We start from the raw sequence: 23,703 nt of genomic DNA on the forward strand, positions 1-23,703 counted from the left end.
TAATATATATATATATATATGTGTCGTAAACATATATTTAAAGAAATTATTATAATTTTACATCTGTATTTTACTTAAGAATTAAAGCATTCCGCATCGAATATTCTTTAAAAAAATAAAAAAAATAAAAGTTTTATATAATTTAAATTCCTTAAAGATATATATATATATATATTCTTTATTTAAATATATATTTAATATAATACCTTAATATTTTTTTTTTCCTAATAATGGTCCTCAATTGGTCAACTGGTGTAGAATTATTTTTTGAGGTACCAGTAGCACTTATTGTCAGTATTATTATGTGTAGAACATTTTATCATGCCAAATTTTATCACAATAATTTTCGTGTTCTATTAATTAATTATCCAGGAGCATTTATATTTATATGTTTTATTAAAATGATAACAAAAACTATGACAATATGTTCATACAGAGGTCCTGTTAGAAGTTATTTTACTGATTTAATATCTGTAGCATTATTTTCAACAACTTTTACAACAATTGGTTTTATATTAGAACGATCAGTTGCATTAATTTATTACTATAAATATGAATATTTTTGTAATAATGTACCATATATTGGTATTACATTAATTGTAATATCATGGATAATTGGTGCTACATTACGTATAGTAAGTCGTTTATATAAATTAAATGTTCTTTTATTTGTATATTCATCTGGTATCATACAAATAACATCACAGATTGTAAGTTTTTATATATATTTATATATATATTTTTTTTTATCTTAAAGGTTTGTTTTTGTATTATAAAAGCATCAAAAAGACAATATACTTTAAATGAATCAATTAAATCACGTTTAGAAAATAGAAAATGTACCACTTCATCAGTTATATCAATAAAATATCAAACTATTGAAAATAAAAAAATTATAAAAATGATGAGTTATTTTATTGCAACAACAACAATAACAACAACACTTGACATGGTAGCATTAGGTATTGAAAATGGATTTTTTTTACATATACCTGATAAAATATTAGTAGGATTTATAGGAAATGTTGTACCATATTTAAAAGCATGTACCGTACCATTAACTGTTGTGTTTGTTGATGATAGATGTAAAAAAATTTTAATATGTTTATTGGGAAATTTTATTGGAAAACTTATTAATAGAGGATCTGTAGAACCTCATCATGTAGTTAAAGATTCTAAACTTAAAAATGAAATTAATATGTCTACTGATAAATTAAATGAAATTTATTTTACCAATTATGCTAATCAATGGAAATGAATAGTTTTAACTTAAAATATTTAAAAATAATATTTTAATTATAAGTTAATAACTACTAAATGTATAGTAAATTTATACAAATTATAATTTAAAAAACTACCTATTATTGTTATTAATTATTAAAAAAAAAGTTTTTTTAAATATTTTGTCTTTATATTTATGAGTAAAATTACCTGTGATATCATACTAGTAGTATCAACAAATTCTTCATTTAATTTATTTATTCCTTTTTCAGGAATTGACAAATGTGAAGAAGATTTATCATCAAATTGTTTCATTACTTTTTCTATAGGTGGATTACATGATTTTGTTGAATTATTATAATCAAGACATAAACAAATATATGCTCCAGGTGTATTAATACAATCAGGAGTTTCAGTTGAACATATATGTTTATTTTCAAAACATTCATCAATATCACGATCACATATAGGTGCACCACGCCATCCTTTATTACATCTACCTGCTGGGCAATGACCATCATTTGAATCACATGAAACATTTGATTCACAATGGCATTCTCTGGTACAATCCATATACCATTGACTTGGTGAACATGCCTCAACACATTCTATACCTTTTGAACCAGCACCACAAAGATAAATTTGATCATCAGCATCAATTCTAAAAAGCCATTCACCAGGTATTCCTATATCACTTTTGTCACCCAATAAAATGGCATCTTCTGTACCACTACCAGGAAGAGTTAAATAATGAAGACCAGGTTCACCATGAAAACCAATAATAGCATCTTTATTAGTAGAAAGTTTACTATAAACAATATGTGCAAATGTTCCATATTTTTCAGATAATATTAATGCTATCTGAAAAAGATTTCCTTCATCATTATTAGTATTAATTTCTTGAGTATTTTCCCATGTAATTATAACAACAGAATCAGGTTTATAATCTTTTCCATATTTATATTGTATATTAACTTCATTACGTGTAGATTCAAGAATATTAGGATCTCTTGTTTCACGAAACCATACTTTACCACCTTTTGATTTCATCCAATATATAGCAATTAATGGATTTTCAAGAGGAAAACTTCTTGGTTCACCAATAGGATTACTATTAAATGATATAGCACCATCTCTTGATATATAAATTTTATCATATTGTATACCTAATAAATATAATGGTGTTGATAAAAATAAATCCTCTACATTTTTTGTCATTTCATAATCATTATGTTCTATTCCATATTGATATAAACGTGCAGAAAATATATAGGGTACTGATACATTTAAATCTAATCCTGATTCTCTTTTTTGTGATGATAATGTTCTTTTATACCTTTGATGTGCTAAAAAAATAATAATTAATAATGTATATAATATAAATTTATTAAAAGATTTATTTGTACTTTTTTTTTTTCATATATAATTATATGAAATAAGAAATAAGTTAATAAATTAGTATAAAAGACATTTTAATAAAATTAATATTAAAATAGTTTTTGAGGTTAATTGTTGACGTAAAAATGTGTAAAAATTGTCGGTGTCTTTTTTTTAAAAGTTATAAAATAAATTAAAAAATCTTTTTTATATATAATAAAAGTATAAAACATACCTGCATATTTAAAATTTACGTGATTGAAGATATCTTCTTCTATGGCATATGTTGATATAATTAATAAAATAAATATAAAAAATTCTTTTGGTTTCATTTTAAAACAATATTATATATAATAATAATATAAAAATAGATAGTAAAAAATAGATAAATAATATAATATTAATAAAAATAAAAATCAACTAAATAAAAAAAAAAAATTACAATAAAATACCATTGATTCGTGAAAGTATAAGGATGATTTGATTATTATAAAAACTTTTAATATATAAATATATTAATTAAACAAACTTTTGTATCTTACTCCCTCTTACTATTTAGAGATAATAATAATATTGTTATATTAAATAGTAAATTGGTACATGATATAAAGAAAATAAACTTTAAATTTTGTCTTTTATTAACATAAATATATGTTCATAATCTTTTTATTGGTATCTAATAAAATTTCTCCTCAAATTGTTTCCCCGATGATCCGAGGTTTTTGTAATTCTAATAAATGACCCAGGAGGAGATTGAAATATTTATTTGAAGAAATAGATTTATGTAACAAAAAGTTTTATAAAATTTATTGTAGATTAGAAATGCCTATTAAACAGTAGATTTATATTGTTGTGTGTCAATTTAACAATACCAATTTATTATTAAAACAAAAAAAAGGACATCTTAATAAAGAATAAAATGTTTTAGAAAATAGAGTAATTATATTATTAAAAAAAAATTAATAAAAATACTAGTTTTTAATAAAAAAAAATATATATAAGTATAAAATGGCATTAAAAATGTTATTTTTAAAGGTAAAATTTTTACCATAAAATTAAAAGAATGTTATAAGTATAGATAAGATATTGTCTCATGTGTACTTGTAATATCGTGTTATCAAAAATTGCCATCTATAATTGTTAAAAAGAAAGATTATTCTTTTTGGTATGTGTACAGTTAATCATAATATATATTATTATAAATTATATATATAGAAGATATATTAATAACAAAAGAAGAAAAACTCCAGGTATATCTAATTTTATTAAACTTTCTCAACCACCCGCCATTAAAAAGATACAATTTTGGATATTAATTAAAACTTGATAATTATTTTAACAAGGAAATAGATTGTTGTATGATAACAATTATTAATTGTTAATATATTAAATTTTATATAAATTTTATGAAATTAATATTTAACAAATAAATACAGGAATTAGATGTATAGATAATTTAAGGTAATAGATTAAAAATAATTAAAATAAGTGAAAATAATTTTTAAAAATAGTGGAATTTTTATAATATAATATCATATTTTTACTAAACTAAAAAAGATAAAAAAAAAACGAAAATAATAAATTTTTTTTTCTATAATATATCTATTATTTTTTATAATAATTATAAAATAGAATAATACAGAAATGAAAAGATGATTATTGTAAAAGAAACCTCAATTAAAAAATAATCATAACACTTATTACTAATATTACAAAATGTAAATAGAACAAAATAATTTGAATTTTAAAAGTTATCCATGATATTTTGTTATAGATAAAAAGGGAAAAAAAGAATAGTTATTAAATAAGTAAAAAAAAAGTTTTTGAAAGAATATAATGATTTTAATATTTGTAAATTATCAGGTGAAAAATTTACATTGCCGTGGTGATTGGATATGTCTTAATTAATTTGCCATTCCCTGATGCCACACCTTGACCCATATTATTGATACGAATAAATATATATATATTTATTATAATTCAAGATTTTGATAAAATGATTGAATTAAACCGTTCACCTTTTTCAAAATATTCTACTAAAAATAAAGAATTCAAATGATAATTGGTAACTTCTATCTTCAACAAAGATATAATAAAGTAATTGAAGAATGTTTGATTAGGTAAGATATTTATACCTATATCAATTGTATTATATATATATAATTGTACATCTATTTTTACTGATATATAATTAATAAAAACATTCTAACTTATCTATTTTAAAAGATTAATTATAAATTAAAAAGAAAAACAAACCTAAATATAGTACAAAATACTAATAAAAATATCTATGTAACAAAAATTAAATAAGTAAACAAAGAAACTGGAGACATAAATTAATTTAATTTAAACTTTTTTTTTTTAAAATTAAAATAATTATCTTTATTTAATTTAATAAAATAGTTTCAAAAGATGATATGGTTCACCTTCAATTATAATAAATTATACAATACAATAAAAATAGAAAAGATAATAAAAATATTATGGGGTGAAACTAATAAAAAAGTTTAATTTTTAATAACTATTTGATGCACTATTATAACAAGAGAATATTTGAATTATTATAATATTAGTTTTTAAATGAAACCTTATTGTATTTTATTTCATAATAAGTTTATTTGAAAATATAAAAAGAGGATATTTACATAAAATAAAAATATTTTACATCATATTTCTAGTAACAAAAAAAAAAGTTTTTTTTTTCAAAGTATTTTAAAGTGAAAATAACATGTTATACATATAATTTATAATTAATAAAACATATTTTAGGATAATTTAGGGATAAAATTAGGTAAAAATATTACTTAGTCAAAGTTTTCATGGATGACATGACAAATAAGTAAGAAAAAACTCATCAACATCAAAAAACAACAAAAGTAGTTTATTATTATTATATTCTAAATAAAATCTTTTCAAATGATTAAACAAATAAGTTATTAGAATTTTTTTTTATATCTAAACAGTAATCATGGTCATTTTCAATATTTTAATGATGAATAATACAGCCTATTTTTTAAGGATCTCCTTATTTTATTGATAAAAAAAATTTTTAATCTATTTACACCAAAATTTCTGGTTGCTTCAAAATTCAATTAATTTTTATTACGCATTTTATAATTTATAATATTAGTTTTTTATCTTAATCATCATTTAGTTGTTTTTCATAAAGCAAACATTTTCTGCTTTTAATTATGGAAATTTTTTATATTAATCTATATCTATTTTAAAGACAACATAACGATAATTAAAATTTCTTATATTTCTATAAAAATGTTAATAGTATAAAAAATTATTACAATTATGTGTTTTTGTTATTTTGATAGTAAACTTTTAGAATAAATTGTTGATATTTAAAGGCATGGTAAAGTGTGAAATTATAAAAGTTAACAAAATATAAAAATATACACTTTAGCCAAATTTTTTGTTGATAATTTTTTTATACTTAAACTTGACAATTGACAAAAACTTTTTTTTAGAATTTTGGCATAATATGATATTCATTTGATAGCCCTTGAAAAGGGATGAATTTTGAATATAATCAAGGATATGTAAAAATTAAAACTCCAAAAGTTATGAGTCTTCAAAGTTGGAGGCGAAAGTGGGGAATATTTTTTACATAAAATCGCCTTTCATGATTAAGTTGAGCATTTTTAAATTAAAATATATATTCTAGATCAGATTTTTACGGAAAATTCATTAAACTTAGTCTCATCTTCATAGGACGGCTCAAACTCGAGATATAATGAAAAATGTTGTTTGAAAAATGTTTTCAAGAACGTACTCATAACTCAAGTTACAATGCTCGTATAAGCGTGAAATTTGTTGCGCTGGACTTTTTTTAACTTTTTAGATGTCGTCTACGTTGAAAAGTTTTCTTGATTTTCAAAAGTTTCCAAGATATAGTACTTGGCATTTTTTCGCGCTTAATCTTTTGTCATCATTTTTTATAACTCAAAAGTGGTTGGTGATATAAAAAAATTTTGAAGGTAGACCCTACATGAAAACTAATATGAAGACGATTCCAGAAATCTGCTTGTTTCTAGCTTCATTTTCAGAAGAGTTATAACAAAAGGCGGAAATTTTTTCTAAATATTCATTGTTCATAGCTTTTCAGTATCTTGACTAAAAATTGTCATATGAAGATAAGAATATGGCAAATGATTTTTCTTCAAAAGTTATTCTAGAATAAATAATTTCTACAAAAATATCTTAAAAATTTCGAGAGTTTCAAAAATTGGCCAAAAAGTTCCAACATGACTTGTCATCAATACTTAAAAAAATTAACTTTTTTTAGAATTTTGGCAAAATATAATATTCATTCGATAGCCCTTGAAAAGGGATGAATTTTGAATATAATCAAGGATATGTAAAAATTAAAACTCCAAAAGTTATGAGCCTTCAAAGTTGGAGGCGAAAGTGGGGAATATTTTTTGCAAAAAATCGCCTTTTATGATACAGTTGAGCATTTTTAAATTAAAGTATATATTCTAGATCAGAATTTTACAAGAAATTCATTGAACCTAGTCCCATCTTCATAGAACGTCTCAAACTCGAGATATAATGAAAAATGTGCTTGAGAAATGTTTTCAAGAACGTACTCATAACTCAAGTTCTACAGCTCATAGAAGTATGGAATTTGTTGCGCTGGACTTCTTTTGACTTTTGAGATGTAGTCCACGTTGAAAAGTTTTATTGATTTCCAAAAGTTTTCAAGATATAGTACTTGGTATTTTTTCGCGCTTAATCTTTTGTCATCATTTTTTATATTTCAAAAATGGTTGATGATATAAAAAAATTTTGAAGGTGGACCCTTAATGAAAACTAATATGAAGACGATTCCAGAAATCCGCTTGTTTCTAGCTTCATTTTCAGAAGAGTTATAACAAAAGGCGGAAATTTTTTCTAAATATTTATTGTTCATGACTTTTCAGCATTTCAGCTAAAAATTGTCATATGAAAATAAGCTTAGTGTCAAACGATTTCTCTTTAAAAGTTATTCTAATATGAATAATTTTTGTAAAAATAACTTCAATATTTCGAGAGTTTCAAAAATTGTTCAAGAAGCTCTAACTTAACTTGTCATCAATATTTAAAAAATTTAACTTTTTTTAGAATTTTGGTATAATATGATATTCATTCGATAGCCCTTGAAAAGAGATGAATTTTGAATATAATCAAGGATATGTAAAAATTAAAACTTCAGAAGTTATGAGCACTCAAAGTTTGAGGCGAAAGTGGGGAATATTTTTTGCAAAAAATCGCCTTTCATGATTCAGTTGAGCATTTTTAAATTAAAGTATATATTCTAGATCAGATTTTTACGGAAAATTCATTGAACCTAGTCTCATCTTCATAGGACGGCTCAAACTTGAGATATGATAAGAAATTTGATTAAAAAATGTTTTCGAGAATGTACTCATAACTCAAGTTTGTGAACTCATAGAAAGATGGAAATTGATGCGCTGGACTTCTATTACATTTTTAGATATAGTCTAGGTTCAAAATATTTTTAAATTTCAAGTCGTTCTTGAGTTATAATTTTGGTGACATCTACGCGCGTAACTCTTTGTCATTATTTTTTTATATCCCGACAATGACTACAGATATAAAAATGTATTGAAAGCAGATTCCTTATGAAAACTGAGTAGATTTTGTTTAAAAAAAACATTTTTTATCATTATTTTCCGTTAAGATAAAACAAAGGCTAGAAAAGTTTTTAAAATATTTATTGAATAATTTATAATTAGTTTAAAGTTAACATTGTATTTAAAAAATTTTTTATCAATTATTTTACTTAAAGACCTTTATTATAATATACAACTGAAGGTGGTTTAGACATTTTTGAAATTTTTTCTTGTAATTCTGGTTCTAATGCTGATACATCAATTGATCCCTTTTGTGGGAATATACTACATCCAATTGGTGCTGAGAAGGATAAGATTACAAATGTTAGAAAACATTGAAATGGTCCTGAAATCCATTTACGAGAATTATAAAAGTTTGTCTTCGAAAACCTGTCTATAATTATTGGTGATAATAACATATACGGTGCTGCCATTAAAATACGACATAAAGCTACTGTTGCTACAGCCCATCTAGCTGCAATAGTTGATCTTCCCACTATAACATCATTTTCATCCTTTACAGCAATACCTTCAATAAATTCTCGTTGCCTCATAATTGGTATGTTAGTGCTCATTGCTAAAGATGAAGCAATAAATGGAACAAACCTATTAATTAACGGTGGTAATTTCATACTACCAACGACTTTATTTAATGTTAGTGCTGTTCCAACACCAACAGTTGTAGCACAACCAAAAGCAGTAAGTAAACGAGCATTATCACCACTACCTGCTTTTCCTGATCTATTACAATAATTTAACATAGCACCATGTGCCTGGTTAATGTAATGCCAGAAGAAGACAGCATAAGGATTTTTATAGAAGGTTAACATTCCACCTTTTATTATTGCATTACATGGTGCCTGGGCACTCATGCGTCCAAGAACAAATGTTTTTTCTCCTGTTTCAGGATGGTATGCAGAATCATAATGACGTTTAGCTGTCCATAACTCATCAACAGTCATATTAGGATCAAATATACCTTCTTTATAATCTTTTACTGTTTTTTTACATTTATCTAAGTAACTATTAGAAAATAGTAAAAAGAATGGATTGATAATTCCAAAGAATCTTTTTAATCTACCATCAAAAGTTGATTGATCGAAGCGTGGTTGTGTAATGTCAATTGGTGTAGATAATTGATTAAGTTTTAAATCACCTTGACTATCAGTTAAAAATTTGGTTATTATTGGCATTGTGTTAATAAAAATGTTACAAGAATTGATTTGTTGGTTGATTAGATATTTAAAAAATTTTTATTTGACTTTTTTTTTTCTTATAATCTTTAATTTTGAATAAAATTATAATTTTTTAAAATATTTTAGGTAAATTTTATTTTTTTTTATTTGCAAATTATTAGCAAAAAAAGAGATGTGGAAAAATGGTATGAAAAAAATAACAAACTTTGAAGTTATTAGTACACATAATCTTTTTATTAGACAAAAAGATACCATCTTCATTTCTTTATATTAAATCCACTTATTAATAATTTCATTTTTTTTTTAAATTTATTAACCTTTTTATTTTATCATTTTTCTACAATTTCTCTAACACTAACAAAATTTCAAAATTCAGTTTTTTTTAAAAGAATCATTTCTCCTTTGCGTATGTTTTATTACTTCAATAGTTATAATTTATTTTTATCTTTGAAAAATGATATTTCTCACTATCAAATTAATCAGTTTGATATTTAAAAGTATTGTATAAAGATATTTCAAAATATATTATTTAAAATTCTTATAAAATTTAATCTTATTATCAATATTTTTCTAATGTGACTCCTTTTATTATATTTAAAAAAAAAACATCCTTCTAAATTTAAAAAAAAGCATTATTAAAAACCAACTCATAAAATTTAAACAAAAATTTATTTAAAAAAATCAAAAATCCATTATAAATACAATTAGCCAAAATCTGAATAAATGATAATAACTAAAATGAATAATTAAAAAATTAACATAGAAACAGTGAAAATAATAGTCCTACCAGAACCGAATAGCACCAAAAAATTTTCCCTTATTTGTATATACATACCATTTTAGTTCAATGGAAATAAATTTCACGAACCATCCTGTATACATATACAAAGTTGTAATAAATAAGTTGCCATATAAACTATTAACAGCCTCCACGTAATGCTAGGACCAGATGAAGTACAGAACCACCGACAATCTATAAATGGAAACAATAAAAATTAGAATTTTGTACTAAATATTACCTTGTACTCTGCAGCAGTTTTATCTTCAGCCATCTGCTTACCAGAAAAAATTAATCGTTGTTGAGCAGGTGGGATTCCTTCTTTTTCTTCAACTTTTTCTTTGATACGATCCACCTTGTCAGTAGGTTCAATATCAAGTTCAATTTCTTTACCAGTTAATGTTTTTACTTTTATAAGCATAATGTAGTACCGAAAAAAGAAAAAGTATTATTAGAAAATAAATTGAAAGAAAACAATAAAAGAATGAAAAATGTTGGAATTATGTTTCAATTGATCATCTAAAAAAAGGAAAACTGAATGAATATTAAGAAACTATCCATCAAATACCAACGGCTATTTCCTATTTCTTTTATCTGTGTGGGATTCTAATAGCTGTGGAAAGAGGTTTACTTTGTATATTTAGAATTTAATCTAAAAAAAGTTTATTTTTTTTTCAAATAAACAGAAAAATATAGGTTGATTCATTAAAATATCCCCTTTGGATTTAACATATGATTATTATATATTTTTTATCATTAAACAAAAAAGAACTTTTTTTAGTAATATGCATATAAAAGTTTATATTTGCTTTCACTGATAACCTAGCTGTCAGAAATTATAAACACTTTTTTATAAAACATTTTTGCAGAACCAATTATATTTTTTTATAAAATTTTTATTAATAATAAAATTTAATAGATAAATATTATTTTTATTTTTACGATATAAAAACGATTAATAAAAAAAATTAAAATCTTAATTAACTTTAATTATAATTAGTTATAAAAAAAATAAATAAAACAATATATTATAAAGTAGTTTTATACCTAAAAAAATAAGAAGTAAATTATAAAAACAATAGGTTTTTTAAAAACTTACTTAACAACATTTAAGTATGTTAAAAATATTTTATATAAGTAGAAAATTATACCTGAGATTACAAGTATTTAAGTATTTTTTTTTTTAATATTTACTATGAGATTAATAATAATATCCCTTACCATAGATAGATATATTCAATCATATGAATAAACATAAAAATTAAAAGAAAAATTACGAAAATCAAATATAAATTTGGATTGAAAGTAAAGATATAAATATTTGGGTTTTTAAAGTATATAACAAAAAAGTTTAAAATAACAGAAATATAAGCTTTGCTTTACAATCACTTTTTCATATGGGTTGTTAGTGTTATATGAAGTGTGAGAAAAACATTTAGGATTACAAAAAAATTAAAATGTATAGATGATAAGAATAAAGATATATTTTTTTTAGTTACAAAAATTTTTCTTTTATTTTATATTGAAATTTATTTTTCTACAATTATTATTATTAATTTAATTTATATAATTTTTTTATAATAAATATTTATGTTATTTTATGAGAATTTACTAATTACAATTATGTTATAATATAATAGATGTTTTTGATAAAAAAAAGATACCATTTTAGATATAATAATTTTTATCACATTTAACAATTGTAAGGTAATATTGTAATATTATAAAATATTTTTAAGCTATATGTTAAAAAGTATAACAATTATTAGTAGTCTGATAACATTAAAAATAGTTCAAAAAATGTAAAATAATATAAAGTCATCAGATACTTTTTAAAGATATAATATTTGAATCATTTATGTAAATAAATTGTATATGATAATGTTATTTAATAAAAAATTCTTAAATTGTACTATTATAAATGCACAATATTTTGAACACATTGAAAAATTAATCTGTAAACAAAGTATTGTTTGATATAAATTAAAAATATTACTTGTAATTCTATTTGTAAAAAATTTTTTATTTTTTTCTTATTATAAAATTAAACTTGTGTGATATTTTTTATTATTTAATTAAATTATAAGATTGATAAATAATTATCAATATATATATATTTTTTTTTATAATAAATACTATTGTAAATAAAAAAGTATTAATAATTATATTTTAGCTTTAATTTATTCTCAATTTTTATTTGTTATACACAATTTTTATTAGACTGTATCAATTTATAATAACATTAGGTAAATAGAAGTGTTTAACGTTTTGTTAAACTGTTTTAAATGATTATTGATTTTGTTGTACTTTAAAATTACATATAAATTTTTCTGATTATTCATAATATATATATATTTTTTTCTTTCAAAAATCAATTTTACAATTTATATCTAAAAGTATAATACATATTATTTTTTATAAAATAAATTTAAGTAATAGTTTTTTTTCTTTTAATTGATAAAAAAAAACAGTATATTTTTGATACACTTTACCTCAATTGTTTTATTGTTAATTTTGATAGACAGCTGGTAATGATGTTTTGTTGTAAAGTAAGTGTGGTTCTTGTAAATCGGCAAACAAAGTCTTTTATATTAAGCTACCATAAGTGCCGCTTAAATTTGCTTCTTAAAATTAAAGAATAATGGTATATTTTTATATGGTTTATATGTGTATAGTTGCCTGGACCGGGTGGTTTTGTGCCGTTGTTAAGATACTTTATGTGTACTTGAATAATTCTATGACCGCATGACTCTGTAAATAATTGATAATAAAGAATAGTTAAAATTGATTTGACCTCCTATTATTTTTAATTTATTAAGGAAATTATTAAAAAGTTACAATTTTTATACTTAATATTTTGTTTAATGGAATTCTAGTTATTTGTTATTATATATTAGTTACGTAATTTTGATATATAGACAATGTGATTTTATCATTTCTAATTAGTAATATATATATATACATCAAAAGAATATATGTTTATTATTAAAAGTAAATGATTGCACTTACTTATTAATCATTTAGTTATATTTATTATTAATTTTTAGCATATTTAACTAATAATCTTTTGTGTATTATTAAAGATTTATTATCCTTCTTAAATCCATATGATAATAAAATATTTTAATATAAATAAAACTAATTTAAAAAAGTGATTTTTTTTAAAAAATATTAAATTTCTTAATTATGTGTAATTTTTAAAACTTTAGACTAGCTGTAATTTCATTTGTTATGTGGTAATTTCTATCAAATATCTAGACTTTTGACAATAATATATTTTAATGCTCTTAATTTAGTTTATTTCTTATTTAACCAAAAATCAAGTTGTATATAAATTATATAGGTATAAATAATTAAAATCTGGAATTGAAATTTTTATAAATTAATTGTTATGAAAAACCATATTTTTGATATAAATTATTTTGTTTGTTAGTAAAAGATTACTTTCAAGGTTTATTATAACGTTACTATTTAATATAATTTTTGATTTATTAATGTGTTACAATTACACTGATTATTATATATCTTTTTTACAGTTGGTTAATCATGAATATGAGCATATTAATAAGTTATCTATTATCTTCATGAATGTTTACATTTTATATTTTTTTTTTTTTCTTGTATCTGACACCATCTGTATCATCTTTTAGATACATATATGTATAGATTTATATATAGTTCATTAAATACAACTAAAAATGTATACCATTTATCCTTCAGTTAGCCTTATTTGTTACTTCATGCCGACAATCTTAAATTTTTATAACATATATATTTATATATATATATATATATCTTTGTCTCATCATTTTTATACTTTTTAACTTTTTACTTTTTTTGTTAAATGGTACTTTTTTATTTAAACTCTATTTAAAATATGTTTCATTTTCATATGCCACCTCTTTGGACAACTGTTTATTAAAAGTATTAGGACAAAGAGGAATGCTTATTTATTAATAATCAGATCAATACTATCTTTATTAGGTTTCTATTATAAAAATTTTCTATTAATTTATTTTTATTTTAAAAATACTTAAAACATTAATTTTTTTACACAAAAAGTGTTAAAATATCTTTTGTTTAATATAATTTATACCTTTTAACATGAAAGATTATTATTTATTTGTCAAGGTCATTTTTTTTTTCTATTATAATATATAGAAAAAAAAAAGAAGAAGAGAAGATACTAGATCTATGGGTGGTTTGTGGATTGCTACTAGAAGACTGTTAAAATATTTTCTATATACGACCTCGTATTTAAAAATCACCATATGTAAAGAAACATTAGAAGTAGAGTAGAAACAAATAAATATAACTTTTGTTTTCATTGACCGGTCATTTTCTATATATATTATTATTAATAATAATAATAATAATAACTTATTTTTATATAGAAATATTTATATTTTAAGTAGTATTAGTAATTTATATGTATTAAAAATATTAATTTTTTCATAAATTATTTAATAAGATATCTTAAATAAAGTTTATCATTTAATCAGTTTATTTTTTTTAGTAATCAATTTTGTTGTCTAATTTAATTTCCCTTAAAATAATGAATATTTTTATTATAATTTTATTTTTTATTTTTCTAAATTATGATAATAATAATAATAATATAATGCTAATATATTTTTAGTTAAAAAAAAGTTAAAATAATTTTATTATTAATAATTAAGATTTGAAATGATTTTTTAATTTTCGTCCATATTATTATGTAAATTATATTACTTCTAGATGTCTACATTTTAATATTTAATATATTATATTTTAAATAGTATTTCAAAATTTACTAAACTTAATTTTATTTTCAGTCCATCTAACTTTTTTTATTTTTCTTTATTGTTTATTTTAAAAAAAAAAATTCTTTTTCCTTTTTTTTATTATATATTTTTCTATAAACAAGGAATATTTATACTAATTAACTTTTTTTTTCTATAATTATTTATTATCTAACAAAAATGTATTTATTGCAGCATTTTTCTACTTATTGTTTAATAATAGTATAAAAATTGAAGAAAGAAAACTTATTAAATAATATTTCTATGTACATTTAATATTTATATTAGGAAATTTAGTTTTTGAAAAGAAAATGAATAACTTTATATTTAATAGTATTTTTGAGTTACTCAAAAACCTTATAAATAATAATATTCATAAAGATAGATTTGTTTAATATTTATGGTATATATTTCATTTGTATATACTATATTCATTCTATAAAGTTTTATTTATTATACTATGTCCATCCAAATATAGATATATTTAAAAAAAAAATTGAGTTATTTAAAAAAAAATATTATCAACAAAGGATAAAATATTGTTATATAGAGAAATATTCTGTTTCAATTTATGAGCCTCTTGTTAAAATATATTATTCTCATTTTAATCTTTGTTCATTTTTTTTTTTTTTGACCAACTCTTCCTTTAATATTTTAGAATCAAAAATATTTTTGTTCATAACTCTTAGACATTTTAATGTTATCTTTTTATTAAATTATTCAGTTTGCAATTTCTCACAAATTATCTACGCAATAAAATATATGTATATAATATATATCTATCTTTAAGATATTAATAATCCTACCTATGCTTATATTTAATTATTTTAACTCTTTTAATTAAAATTATAAAGTATTAAATTAATATTTTAAAGTATTCATAACTTGACTTTTAAAGTGTTCCACTTTTTAAAATAATTATAGTAATTATATACAGTCTTTTATCTTTTTATTTTTAGAAAAAAATATTGTATTTATCGTTATATATATATATATAAATAATTTTTAAATATATAATTAAATTTTTATTTATTTTTAGAAAATTATTGTTAACTATAGTAAAAAGATAATTTTAAAGTCTTTTTATCAAGAATTTTAAAACAATTTTTATTTTTATTTATAAGAAAAAAAAAAGGAGAGATACAGAAAAATTTTTAGAGAGAAAGTTAGGAGCATAATACCAAAAAGAATACTTTTTTTCTACCTATTTTTACAAAACAACTGTTAAAACATCAAAGTGAAATTTAACAAAAAAAAAACAAACTTTTATATTTCAATTATCATATCTCATCAAAGTAATTTTTTTTATTTTTTTTGTTTTGTTTATCTTCTTTCAAATTATTAGATCTTATGTTTCAACTAATCATTTTGTTGAATGTTATATATTCTTTCTTGTGAAATATTTTTAAAATTACTTAATAAGAATTTTTTACTTTATTAATGTCTCCATCTGCACTAGAACAGTCAAATGCAACTTCATTAGTTCGAAGGGCAACAGATATTTTACATGTTTTGAGGGATAAGATAGCACTACTACCTGGATCTAGAGATCGTCATGATCATCCAATTATTATAATTCCAAGTAAAGATGCATCATATATTTTAAATGGAGATGATGTTAGAAATGTTTTATTTTATTTACATTCAGTTACTTCAGCTTCATCAAAAAATAATGGTTTTATATTTATTATCGATACAAGGAAAGGAGTGAAATCTGAGAATGTAAAATTAGTATTAAAAGTTATTCAAGATCATTTTCCAGGACTGGTATATGAAGTATTTATTATAAGATCAGATAGTTTTTGGGAAAAACAAAAATCAACGGGAAAGTATAAATTTAAAGTACAAAAATTATCAGTAGAAGAGTTAACTAAATATATTGATGCATCACAATTACCAACAGAAATTGGAGGTTTTATGAAATATGATCATGAAGAATGGATAGAAAATCGTTTAGAAATTGAAACTGTTATATGGAAAATTTGTGATATTATGTCAGCATTTGATAAATTTAAAAAAGAAATGAATAAAGCAGAGTTTCCTTTTGATGTTAATTCAGCTGAACAGGCAATTGTCCAACATTCATCAGTTTCTAAATTTATACAAGATGCCTCAATGGAACAAATTGATAATGAAATTAAAAAAATTTCACATAAAATAACTGGTGGTATTATAAATTCACCAGATGACGGGTATAATTCATCTCTTTCAATATCAGCTATAAATCCAGATCTTGCAGCTGTTATTCCACATCTAGGAAAATTATTAGAAACTTTAAGACAAAATAAAGATGAAATTTTTAAAGAATGGGAACATAGAAGGAAAAGTTTAGATCATTGTTATCAATTAAAATTATTTGAACAGGATGCTGAAAAATTATTTGAATGGATACGTAGTCATTACAATTTAACAGTCCAAAGAATGACTGATCTTGGAGAAAATGAAGAATTAGCAACAATATATCTTCAAGATCATACAGATTTTAAGAAAGCAGCTGAAAATACATATGTTAGTGTAACTCATATTATAACAGTAGCAAAAAGATTAAAAGAACAAGGGCATGTTAATAAAAATAAAATTGAAAATATTGCCAAAAGATTAGAGGAAGAGTGGAAATTATTTGAACAAAGAATTGAACAACGCCTAACATTACTACAATTATCTGTTTCATTTCATAAACGCGCAAATTTTTATTTATCTAATTCTAATTCTTGGAAAAGTAATATAGGTGTTGATCCATCTAATTTTATTGATGCTCCATCAGATAAACTAGAAATTGCAATTGCTGAGCATGAAAAATTTGGTGACAAAATTAATCAGGCATATGCAGAGGTAAGTGAAAAAAATATATACGTAAATTTTTTTTTAACAAACAAATATGTTTAATATTTATTTTATGGATTATTTAACTATTTTAAGTATTATTTATATTTGATTAGAAAGTAAAAGATAATATGAATTGTATATAAAATGAGTGATTTCATTTAAAATCCCTCTAAAAATATTATACATTTTTTTTTAAAAATAATTTTGTTAATCTGTTATATAACTTTAATATCTTATTTTTTTTTTAAGTTATTTTTATATCTAAATAAAATTAAAAAAAAAGTTATATATTTAATAGTGGTATATAAAGTTATGAATTAAACAATTACATTCAGATTTTTTTTTTAATCTTCAATTACGCATTGTAAATTGAAATTTATATGACTTATTTTGTTTACAAAAATTTATTTTAATAATTATTATCGTTATTTGGAGAATCACTCATTTTATAAAACAAAGAAAGTAATCACATAATAGTATATATATATATATTTATAGTATACATAAATTTTCAGATATTTACTGTATCTTGTTAAGTGATGCTAGAAATATCCAGTAATAAACATACGAGTATACCTAAGTTGATTTACACTAACCAATAATTATTAATTTGTAAAAATGTTATTAAATATGATTAGTTAATTTATACTCTTTAGTCAAAAAGCGCATTTTTTTTAAATATCTTTTAATGATTTTTTTTTCTAATAAATAATATTTAAACAAATATTATATTTTAAAGTTAGTTGATATACTGTCTTTTTTTTAACTATAATATTTATTATTAATATTATAAAAAATTATTATATTATTATTTATTTAAAGACAACAAAAGTTAAAATATATAATAACGATTATTTTCTCATAATATTTTATGAATACAATTTTATAGTAATTTCCTTCATTAAATATTATATTAAAAGTTTTAAATTTTATTACGGCATCTTTTCCTCTCACTATAATATTTATTTAAAATAATATACTATAAATTTATATGTAAAAGTTTATTTATTTAATTTTTTTTCTAAATTTTAGGCTATTGCTGACGGTCGGTCATTGTCAAATCAGTTAAAAGCTACTTGTAGATCATCTCCAGAACTTTCAGGACAACTAGGATCTTCTCAATTAATTGAAGAAATGAATCAACAAATAACAAAAGTACACAAAGAAATTCATTTAACATGGCATAAAAGAAAAGTTAAACTTCATGCTCGACTTGCTATGTTAGCATTTAAAAATGATATTCAATTGGTTATTTCATGGCTTGAACAACATGGAGAACCATATTTAGGAAAAAATATAGCTATTGGAGAAAATTTACAAGCATCTAAATCATTATTAAAAAATCATCAACATTTTAAGACTGTTGCCAGTAATACATATTCTAATGCACAAAAAATATTTAAGGCTAGTCAAACATTGATGGAGAATGGTGAATGTGATATTAAAGAGATGAATAATGTTGTTGAAAATTTAAGGAAACGTTTAGATAAATTTAGTGAAAGAATTGAAGCAAGGACAATTCTTTTAAATAAAGCAATTCTTTTTTATACACATTTTATGGAATTAATGCAATGGTATGATAAACAAGATCTTAAATCATCTTCATATGAAATTGTTGATATAGATGTTGAAAAGTGTGAAAAAAGGAGAGATGAATGGATCAGAGAGACAGAAGCTACGGGTCAGGCTTGTGCAACAACCATAACAGAAGGCCAACAGTTAATAAATTGTTTGTATGATCAAGCACAATCTATGAATATTGAGAACAAAGATGTGATTAAATATATTGAAGTGTTAATAGGACAAATAAGTAAGTTTGATAAATATAATATTATTCTACAAATATTAAATATACTTTCACTTTAAACTATAAAATTTTCTATTTATTCTTTCAACAACCATAAATTTATATGAATAATTAATTGTTCTGTTTTATACATGACAATTAATAATTATCTTTTTTATTTTTATTATTATATTTTAAATTGTTTATTTGTAGAACAAAGACAAAATTTGTTATCAGAAAGATTTGGTAGACAAAGAACTTGCCTTCAAATAGCATTACGTAACGCAGTATTAATATTAGATTGTGAGCAAATTCAAGTACAATTGATAAATTGGAAAAAAGATATGTCTAATTTGATAACCTGTGAACCTGATAAGGCTGAAAATGTTTTACCATTTCATAATGAAAATACTTATAAGGTAAAGAAGGCTGTTGCGGAGGTTAAAGCAACAGCAAATGGATTATTACAGGTTATTGATAGTAATGGTATTAATCTTCGTAATGAAGTAAATGAACCTATTAGAGATTTAATTATTAATGCTGTTAAAAAAGTTAAATTGTTAGAAGATGAAGTTATGCAAGCTAGTGCAAATGTCTGTCAACGTATGGAAAATGCTATTCAAATTAATAGAATTCGTATTGATGCTAGTAGGACAATACAAATAATGCAAAGAGAAGAAACTCAATTATTACGTATGAATAGGATTCCTCAAAATTTTGAAGAAGCTGAAGCATTCCAAGAACAACATGATAATTTTCAAAGAGTAGTTGAAGAAAAGGTAAGACCTTCTACTATTAATTTTTGTCAAAGAGCACAAGGACTTCGTTCAAATTTTATATCTGCTGATGAGAATGAACTTATAAATGCAATGATAATGAATGTAACAAGAAAATGGAGTAGATTAGTATGTTTAATTGAAGAAAGATCAAAATTACTTAAAAGTGCTGATGCTTGTTATAAATCTCTCCATCAAAATGTACTTCCAATACTTGAACAACTTGAACATGATTATAAATCAGATCAAAAAGATTTTTGTTCACTTAAACCTTATGATAAAAGGACAGAATTAGCAAAATTGATTAGTGAAAAACTAGAAAAACATGAACAATGGAAGGAACGTTTTGTAAAAGGTAGTGCATATGCACAAAAAACATCTGAAAATTTTTTAAAATATATTCGACGATGTGGAGCACCTGAAGATCATATTAAACAAAGAGAAGAAGAAATAAAGAATGTTAAAGAAAATTTAAGAGAAAGACAAAGTCGTATTTTGAAGATGTGGAGTAATAGAAAAAAGGCATATGAACAATGTCAACAAGCAGTTCTTATTCAAGCAACAGAACAAAGGGTATGTCTATTTTTTTTTAATTATGTATTCCTTTTTATTTCCACCTTTATGTCTTTTGGTACATATATTATACATATATATATTTTGATAGATAGAATTATTTTAAGAATATCAAATTTAGTTTAGAATAATTATTTGTTAAGCTTTTTAAAACTAATTTTAATACAAATTTATTGATAAGAAACCGGAGATGTACCTTTTTTTTTATCCCACCAGTTTAGAAAGATTATATTTTTATTTTAAATATTAATCTTTCTTGTCTTTGTATATTAAATGGGCAGTTTTTTTTTTCAATGAGTTGATGATATTTTAAACTGCTTATATAAATTTTTGTTTTTCTACTTCAAATTAACAAATAATTTATTATTTTTATATTTTTTACATACAAAAATTCTTTATTTTTATTAGTAGGAAAATTAAATTTTTAGTTAAAACTTGTATATATAAATATTTTGTTTATTATCTTAAACTTTATATGACATTAGTAATTCGTGATAAGATTTTTTAATAAACATAGAATTTTCTAATACTTTTTGACACTGTTAGATACTTATTAAAGAAAAATAATATTACACAATAAAAATCATACTTTTTTTTTGTTGATATTTATTACATAACAATAAATAAATCTAAGGAATTTTTTTATGTAACCTAATTTTTGTTATTAATTTTTAAAAATAATATTTTGTTATTGTTTTCTTTATATAATAATAATAATATATTAGATTTATTTATTAGTAGGTAATGTTTATATCAAATTTCTTTTTATTAATCTTATTACATAAATTAAATATTAATTTACTTTTGAATATTATTTTATGTATATTTCATTTTTTTTTCTTTGTTTTCTTTTTTTATTTATAGAAACAAAATTTTAATATTAATTTATTTTTAGATCAGTCAATGGTTACAAGACGAAGGGGAAACATTTATGGCTCAGTTACCTACTGTTATTGCTTTGAAAAATTCTCCACATACTAAAGAACAATTAGAAGCATGGAAAGGTAAACTTTCTGAATTTAAAAAAATTCTTAAAGTAAGTTTTAATATAATGTTTAATAAATTAATATTTTTATTATTTTAGAATGAACGTGAACAAGTTAAAACATTTTTATCAGCAGCGGAAGGATATCTTAAAAATGGAATTAATGATATTCATTCATCAACAACTGAAAGAGCAATTCAAAAAGTTAAGGAAAATTTTAGTTCCTTCTGCCAACGAATGCAGGAAATTGAATTACAAATTTTGACATCATTAGGAAATCAAAGAAATTCAGGAACCGTAAGTTTTTTTTTTTATTATTCCTAAATATATTTTTTATATATTTAGAAAAATGAATTTTCATTAGATAGAGTATCTGACTCAAGTTTAGATGAAAAAATTCAAAAACGTACTTCAAGTGGTATTGTTGATGCTAAACTTATGGAACCAATGAAAGAATTATTAAAATCTGAACGTGATTATGTAGTAGATTTAGAAACTTGTTTCAATGTTTATATTAAAACTTACCGTGCTTCTACATCAAGTTTACCTGGATCATTAAAAGGAAAAGAAAAAGAAATATTTGGAAATATTGAGGCATTGAAAGTTTTTCATTCAGAAATATTTATGAAAGAACTTGAAAAATATGAAGAAAATCCAGAAGAAGTAGGTAACAGTTTTATAACATGGATGGATAAATTAAATGAATTATATACAACTTATTGTGTTAATAAAGAACAAAATAATCACATAATAAGTATGCAAGAATGCCTACTATTCTTTAATGAAGTACGACAACGTCATTCACTTGAACATAATAAAGATCTTCAAAGCATGGTTATTAAACCTGTTCAAAGAATTACAAGATATAGACTTATGTTAGAACAATTATTAAGAAATGCTAAATCTAATATTGATGAAATTAAAGAAGCATATGATGTTGTTGTTGATGTACCAAGAAAGGCAAATGATATGATACATTTAAAAAGACTGGAAGGATATGATGAAGATGATGTTACAATGGGTGAATTTGTTATGCAAGAAACTTTCCTTGTTTCTGATAATAAACATCTATTTAAAAAAGCCAGAGAACGTCAAGTTTTTCTATTTGAATTATGTATTATTTTTGCAAAGAAAATAGAAGTTACTCCAAAAATTCATAAATATGTTACTAAAGATAAATTGATGTTAGCGGATGTTTCAATACGTGAACATGTTGAGGGTGATATATGTAAATTTTCACTTAGAATGGGTAATTTACCAAACTCAGATATGTCAATTGATTTAAAATCAAAGACAGAAAAATCAAAAATGATTTGGATAAAAAGGATACGTGATTTGATGCAAGGACTTCTTCAATATAATATAGGTCTTTCAACTATGAATAATGATTCAGATTCAAAACGAAGTAGTAGAACAAGTGCTGTATCTAAAGATTCTGCCGAACTTGCACTGCCACCAACTGATACAATTACAGAAGGTAATCATAAAACAATTTCTGAAAGATTACAAGTTAAACAAATTGGTAATTTTGAGGAATACAAACAAAATGAAGAAAATAATACAACGACATCTGATCTCAATAACACATTAACAAATGATAATATATTATCACCAACTAAAAAAGTATTAGAAAATGTTGTTACAACAGAAGATGTTGAAAAAGCAGTGCCAAAATTGTATGATATCTTGTCTACAGTAAGCTTTAATGATGAATAGTAATTGTTGAACAATTTTTTAAAATAGAAAATCATTTTTAAATTTCCATGTATTTAATTAATTG

The 23,703-nt window shown here is 21.8% G+C and overlaps 5 protein-coding genes across 5 annotated transcripts; 2 read left to right on the forward strand and 3 right to left on the reverse strand.

Moving 5' to 3' along the window:
- Positions 1–230: 230 nt before the first annotated feature.
- On the forward strand, positions 231–1,258 carry SRAE_1000274400 (7TM GPCR, serpentine receptor class e (Sre) family-containing protein; the record flags this gene model as incomplete). The annotated part of the gene is made up of 2 exons (XM_024649856.1): positions 231–710; positions 758–1,258. 2 exons carry the CDS (start codon positions 231–233, stop codon positions 1,256–1,258), a joined length of 981 nt encoding a protein of 326 aa, XP_024503691.1.
- A 52-nt stretch (positions 1,259–1,310) lies between these two features.
- SRAE_1000274500 (EGF-like calcium-binding domain and Nidogen, extracellular domain-containing protein) lies at positions 1,311–2,930 on the reverse strand (the record flags this gene model as incomplete). The annotated part of the gene is made up of 3 exons (XM_024649857.1): positions 1,311–1,313; positions 1,432–2,567; positions 2,834–2,930. 3 exons carry the CDS (start codon positions 2,928–2,930, stop codon positions 1,311–1,313), a joined length of 1,236 nt encoding a protein of 411 aa, XP_024503692.1.
- Positions 2,931–8,392: 5,462 nt separating this feature from the next.
- On the reverse strand, positions 8,393–9,415 carry SRAE_1000274600 (AT24389p; the record flags this gene model as incomplete). Its single annotated transcript, XM_024649858.1, has 1 exon — positions 8,393–9,415. The coding sequence occupies one exon, from the start codon at positions 9,413–9,415 to the stop codon at positions 8,393–8,395; it is 1,023 nt and encodes a 340-aa protein (XP_024503693.1).
- Positions 9,416–10,099: 684 nt separating this feature from the next.
- On the reverse strand, positions 10,100–10,617 carry SRAE_1000274700 (NEDD8; the record flags this gene model as incomplete). The annotated part of the gene is made up of 4 exons (XM_024649859.1): positions 10,100–10,151; positions 10,206–10,290; positions 10,352–10,391; positions 10,438–10,617. 4 exons carry the CDS (start codon positions 10,615–10,617, stop codon positions 10,100–10,102), a joined length of 357 nt encoding a protein of 118 aa, XP_024503694.1.
- Positions 10,618–16,417: 5,800 nt separating this feature from the next.
- On the forward strand, positions 16,418–23,639 carry SRAE_1000274800 (Kalirin; the record flags this gene model as incomplete). The annotated part of the gene is made up of 6 exons (XM_024649860.1): positions 16,418–17,809; positions 18,836–19,613; positions 19,803–20,938; positions 21,834–21,974; positions 22,023–22,220; positions 22,269–23,639. The coding sequence occupies 6 exons, from the start codon at positions 16,418–16,420 to the stop codon at positions 23,637–23,639; spliced, it is 5,016 nt and encodes a 1,671-aa protein (XP_024503695.1).
- Positions 23,640–23,703: the final 64 nt, after the last annotated feature.

The sequence above is a fragment of the Strongyloides ratti genome, assembly GCF_001040885.1.
Source record: "Strongyloides ratti genome assembly S_ratti_ED321, chromosome : 1".
NCBI lineage: Eukaryota > Metazoa > Nematoda > Chromadorea > Rhabditida > Strongyloididae > Strongyloides > Strongyloides ratti.